General features: G+C 36.5%; 1 protein-coding gene across 2 annotated transcripts; it reads left to right on the forward strand.

The window, feature by feature from the left end:
- Window positions 1-2,450: 2,450 nt before the first annotated feature.
- On the forward strand, window positions 2,451-5,652 carry LOC114281057 (zinc finger A20 and AN1 domain-containing stress-associated protein 8). 2 transcript variants are annotated; one of them, XM_028223508.2, is made up of 3 exons: window positions 2,451-2,673; window positions 2,835-2,919; window positions 4,863-5,652. In XM_028223508.2, exons 2-3 carry the CDS (start codon window positions 2,912-2,914, stop codon window positions 5,365-5,367), a joined length of 513 nt encoding a protein of 170 aa, XP_028079309.2. In that variant the 5' UTR covers window positions 2,451-2,673; window positions 2,835-2,911; the 3' UTR covers window positions 5,368-5,652. The 2 variants fall into 2 exon arrangements, with proteins under 2 accessions (XP_028079309.2, XP_082747895.1); XM_082891769.1 differs by having other exon boundaries at window positions 2,626-2,680.
- The last annotated feature ends 212 nt before the right edge of the window (window positions 5,653-5,864 follow it).

The following is a 5,864-nucleotide window of genomic DNA, read 5'->3' on the forward strand; positions in this document are numbered from 1 at the left end:
AATCTCTACATTATTCCGTCCTCACACGGATGGCTAGTGGACACCTCAAACCTTCCACTTTTGTTGTCCTCACATGAACCGGCAAGTGGACACCCCATAACATTCCCACATTCGTCGTCCTCATACAACCGGGCAAGTGGGCACCTCAACACATTCTCACATTCGTCATCCTCACACAACTGGGTAAGTGGGCACCTCACCTCATTCCCAAAACAATAGCATCTTAAACACATTGAGACAAGATTCCCAAGACTTAGAATTTTGTATTAAGACTTTGCAATAGTAGGTCATCATCTCCTGTAAAATAAATAAGGGTGAGCTATATGCTTAGCAGGAATACGTTTAACCAAGTATTTAATCATTTGAATAAGCCCACAGCACCATTGAGACATGACAAGGTGAGTAATTAACATACATTTGTAAACATAGTGAATTAGGTAGACTAATGCCCAGTTGAATAATCCCATTTCCATCTCACACCAAACATCATCATCTTGGAAAGGGAAATACTCCGTGAGTCCCCTATAAGAGTCCAAATACACGTGACTGTTATTTAAAAACCATCCCAACATTTACCGACTATTATACGGTAGGACATGGGCACCTAAAAGCATCCGTTTTTTCACTTTTACCACCTATAATACGACAGGACCAGTGGACATCCAAAAAACTTTTTTCCCCACATTCGTCTAGCTATAAGCTCAAGATAAGGTAATTGGGTACCTTGATTCCCCACGCAGATACCAACACACACCATCACATCAAAATCGACTGTTAACCCGGGGTTGTAGCTTACTTTTTGTGCTCCTTTCGGATACGACTAGCCCTACAGTTCGGACTCCCATAGTTCTGAATCAGATTTCACAAGTGCAAAGTAAAACAGTGAAAACACAAAAAGAGTACAAATCCGACAATTCATTTTGAAAAATCGATGTTTTGAATCAAATGCCAAAAATAAACTATTTTGCCAGATTTCAGAGTCGCCACCTAAATATTTTTGATAAAATTAGGAAATCCATGACTCGTGCCAAAAGGCTTTTAGTCTGTGATCACCAAAGTGTCTCGACTTGGGAACTTAGGTCTGAGAGGAGAATGTCAAGAATTGAGCACCCCACTCATCTAATCAAAGATCAGCCTCTACAAATCATGATATAATTCTTATTTACATTATATGCTCTTGTTCCGATTTATTAGGCTATCTTACTATGTGACGCACACAAGTGTAGACTAATTTGTAAAAATTAGAACATTTGATTTTGTGTTTGTTTGAAAATTGTTTTGAATATGTATCACTTGAAAAAGTGATCTCATATGTACATTTACTCAAATTATTTCAATTCAAGCAATTAGCCTTCATCCACAGATATTCAAACAAGTATATCAATTAAGCACTTAGCCACATGGAAAACATACTTGATATGGTAACAATCACACTTATGTGGTATGCTAAGACAGTAAGTGCTCACATAGTATTCCAAGACAAGCCAAATAAAGAAAAATGATTAGAAAATATGCATGTGTCCTAAATTATGCAATGTGACTAATGCAACGCACACATTTATGCAATTTTTATAGGCTCGGCTATGAGCATGATATATGATCCAATTCAAGCCATGTGATAAATCACATTTTCAAGCAATGAAATTGAAATTGATATTGGTTAGTATGATGAGCCGAACCCAAATGTATATGAAACAAGTGTATTCGAATAGGAGAATGCTAATTAAACACGATACTCTATACTACCATCATAAGTTACGTTTGATAGAGTTTTCTAAATATGATTTGAGAATAGAATTGTATTTTGAGTTTGTGAGTTTTGCAATTATGATTTGAGTATGAAAAATCTGTTTGGTGAATGAGTTTTGAATTGAGTGGGGAATTTTTGATGTAACATATGATATTTGATACAAAAACTTATAACTCATAACCAAATACACAATTCAAAATTCTATTAAAACTCATAAAAAGATTTTAAAAATTCAGAAAATATTTTTTGTTAAATATATAAAAATTAACATGTGTCAATTAAAAAAAAATAAATTGTACTGTTCCGATCAAATGGCCTGACAATCGGTGGGATGTCTGGTAGAACGTTCGGTGGGATAACCGGTTAACCCAAATCTTTTCACTTTCAACTGTGTTTTGAAAAGTAAGTGTGAAACTACGTTTTGAAAATCGTAAACAAATGTTATGTTCAAATCAAATTCTGAAACGACCAAACAGAGCGTTAAATTTTTTCGGCAATGGCATGGGGCGAGGCAGGATAGGCAGCGTAGGCATCAGTCCTCCGCAATGAAAAAACTTTTTTTTTTTTAAATTTGACCGTTGTCAACCTATCAGAGAGGGAGGGGCCAAGTGGGCCGGGTCGGACCGACTGCTAGCAGGGCCAAAAAAAATTTAATCAAGCTTCAAAATAAAGGCTCAAAGTTCTGGGTTGCATTCAGACTCGTACCTAACGGAATCGGGGCCACTTCAAATGGCGGGCAAATTTTAAGCGGCCCACGCATCTTGAGCCATTTTGACACGACTTGTGTAGATAGGAAGTGGTTGTCGGGAGAACAAATTGGGTACTTGTATTGTATAGTATCCTCTGTGTCTCTCTGCAGAAATCGAATAGAGGAGAGAGCTCTCTCTCTCCCCGTTTTCGCAAATCCGAGCTCACCCTCCCTTGTACTCTCTCTCTCTCTCTCTCTTCATATGTATATCTATTTATGTATATATGCACATTTATGCTAGTTCGTATACAGATATCTTCGTGGATCGATCTTTTTTTTTATTATATATAAATATTTTTTTATTGATTATGATTTTGATCTTTTCGATGAAAACAGGTGTCTTCTAATGCGATTTTGACCTCCAAGATCGTTCAAAAGAGGGTTCATTTTGAAACGGTTTGTTTGTCGTCCTCATGAACAGGTTAGTGTAATTTTTGGGGGTCCTAATGTGTTTTGTGTGGGTGATTGAAATTAGTGATTTGGATTTCTGTTGATGGGTTTGAACAATTTTGGTTAACGTGTTTTACAATTTGGGGGTTTTGTCAGAATTGTGTTGTATATTTTGCTTCTTCTTCTATTTTTTTTTTCTTCTTCTTCTTTTGTTTTTGGGGGAAAGTATTGCTTTTCAGCATAAATATGATTGAAGGGTTAGTTTATTTAAGTTTAATTGAAGCTTGGGAAGATTGATCATGTATTTGGGCATTGTTTGGGTAGGCATTCCAATAGTAGTCTACTGCTTTTGACAGCAGATTTGGTTCACCTTTTGCTCTTAAAAGCAAGATAATTACTTCCCAATCTTAACAGAAGAGTACCTCTGGCAGCTTTTTGAGTATAAATTGAATGTAATGGTGATACCATGTTATCACTGACACGTCCTGTTTAGGAGTGATAAACGACCCGAACAGTTTGAACATGGTTTGAAAACTTTAACGAACTTCAACATTTGTTCAAGCTTGTTCGTTGTACTTTCAAGATGATCTCAAACAAGCTTCTGTCAAGCTAAGCTCGAGTAGTTTGATATTTTTATATAATTTTAGGCTTATTGAACCAAGCTGAACAAGCAATTAACTGATCAAACTTGGCTTGAAAATTTTAACGAACTCCAAAATGTGTTCAAGTTTGGCTGTTTACTTGACAAACTGAGTTCGAACGGGCTTTTAACGAGTTGAGCTCGAGCTATTTGCTTCGTTTATCACCCTTAGTGGTATTACCATCTGACTATCCAATAATAAACTACCATTCTTGAAACGTAACCACTGGCAGGGCTGCTGCATAGTCATAAAGCTATAGAAGAAGAATTGAAGTTTGATACAATTGGTTTTTGGATTTTTTTTTTTTTGATATTTTGTGGTTGTGTTTGTCTGATGTGTTCTTGACTTTTAAGAGTCATAAAATCAGAACAGTCTCAAGGCTAGAACATAAAGTATATATCCATTTTAGCTTCCTATGAGAAAGTTAGGTGGGTACCTTTACAATGGCTTTGCTGTTGTGGTATTCTAGCTGAAAATTTCATAGAGAAGTTTATGTATTGTCATCTGAATGGTAAACCAAGAGACTTAGCTTTGATTCTTTAAACCTATATGAGAGCTTTTCTTCGTCTTCTTTTTTACTTCCTTTGTCTTCTTCTCCCTATAGGAAAAGTAGTGTCTCCAAAATAGAATATCTGGCAGAAGATAGTAAAGTTCCTGTCACTCATGTTCCCTTAAACCCGTGTCCGCATCGTGTCTATGTCTGCATGTGTTGGACACGATGAACACGGCACCTATTTTGGTGTGTCCATGATTCGTAGGTCTTGTTTATGGTGTAACAATTGGTTTTCATGCCAGTTTATAGTGGGAATTTTAGGTTTTGTAGATTGTGTAAATGACCATAGTGATTCCATTTTATCTACTGTATATGCCCAATAGATAGGAGCCATATGGCACATTTATAACAAATTGTGAAGGGCTCTAAGATCGAAAATTTAGTTTGTGAAATATTAGATAAGCAAGTATGAAAGGCTACATAGGAGTTACCTTTGGGAGATTTCTGCAATCATGGTTCACTTATTATTGTCTATGATTTACATGGTCGGTTTTGAGGTTCTGTCAGTCTATATGACGCCATAAGTGTATTAGTTTTGCTATTTTTTGAACCACCACCAGATTAAAATACATTGAGAACCATATGAATTCAAACAAATAATTCTTAGAAATTAGAATAGTCCTTCCCTCAGCGTAGTCACTTCCATTCCCATTCAAATTTTCTGACATTGTCTCATGCTCAACATACCTTTACATTGTAGAATTTCGAGTTGATTTATTTTAAGTGGATGAGTGGCAATTTCATTTCCAGATTGTAGATTTTCAAGTATATTTTGTGCAGGAGAGGTGAAAAAATGGAGCATGATGAGACTGGATGCCAACCTCATCCCGAAGGTCCTATTTTGTGCATCAACAACTGTGGCTTCTTTGGAAGTGCAGCAACCATGAACATGTGTTCCAAGTGTCACAAGGACTTGACATTGAAACAAGAACAGGCTAAACTTGCTGCATCGTCCATTAACAGCATTGTTAATGGATCAGGTGGATTCAGTGTGGGTGTGCAAGTGGATTCATTGGAACCAAAGACTATTTCTTTGCCACCAACTCTAGCGTCTGGCTCTGAGGAGACCAGTGAGCCGAAGCCGAAGGAGGGTCCTAATAGGTGCACCACTTGCAAGAAGCGGGTTGGCTTGACCGGGTTCAAATGTCATTGTGGTGACCTCTTTTGTGGATCACATCGCTACTCGGACGAACACGACTGCCCTTTTGATTACCGCACCACTGCACAGGATGCTATAGCAAAAGCCAATCCTGTTGTAAAGGCAGAAAAACTCGATAAAATCTAGAGCTGATGGGGCTGATGAAAGTTTGATATGCATATATATATGATGCCCCTTGCTATATTTCCTGGGAGACTTTTGCCATTACGACAACTCTGCAGTTTAAAGAACTCTTTATGGCTTATGATTGCAGAGATTGTTTGTTAGCTTCAATTGTCTTTTGTGATGATTTGGTGGACATAATTTGTGGTTGGGTTGAAATGGTGTTTCTCTCGTGGTTCATGTCAAATGGGTATTGTGCAATTTCTTGATAATATGGAATACATCCATGGCATTCTTGTGACCTGTAAATCTTGATTCTGGTTTTTGAGAATATCTTCATCAACGGTCCTGCTTGGTGCCACTTTATATTACTTACAAGTGTTTGATGCAACTATTATTTATACTTTTATCAGGATAGAAATAATTTAAATAAATTTAAAAATTTTGATTATCTGAAAATTCGATTATTATTATTATTATTTATTAAGATGACTATATTTATGAATTATATATATATATAT

Source organism: Camellia sinensis, chromosome 10, assembly GCF_055761805.1.
Source record: "Camellia sinensis isolate YWXY chromosome 10, ASM5576180v1, whole genome shotgun sequence".
NCBI classification, from domain to species: Eukaryota; Viridiplantae; Streptophyta; class Magnoliopsida; order Ericales; family Theaceae; genus Camellia; species Camellia sinensis.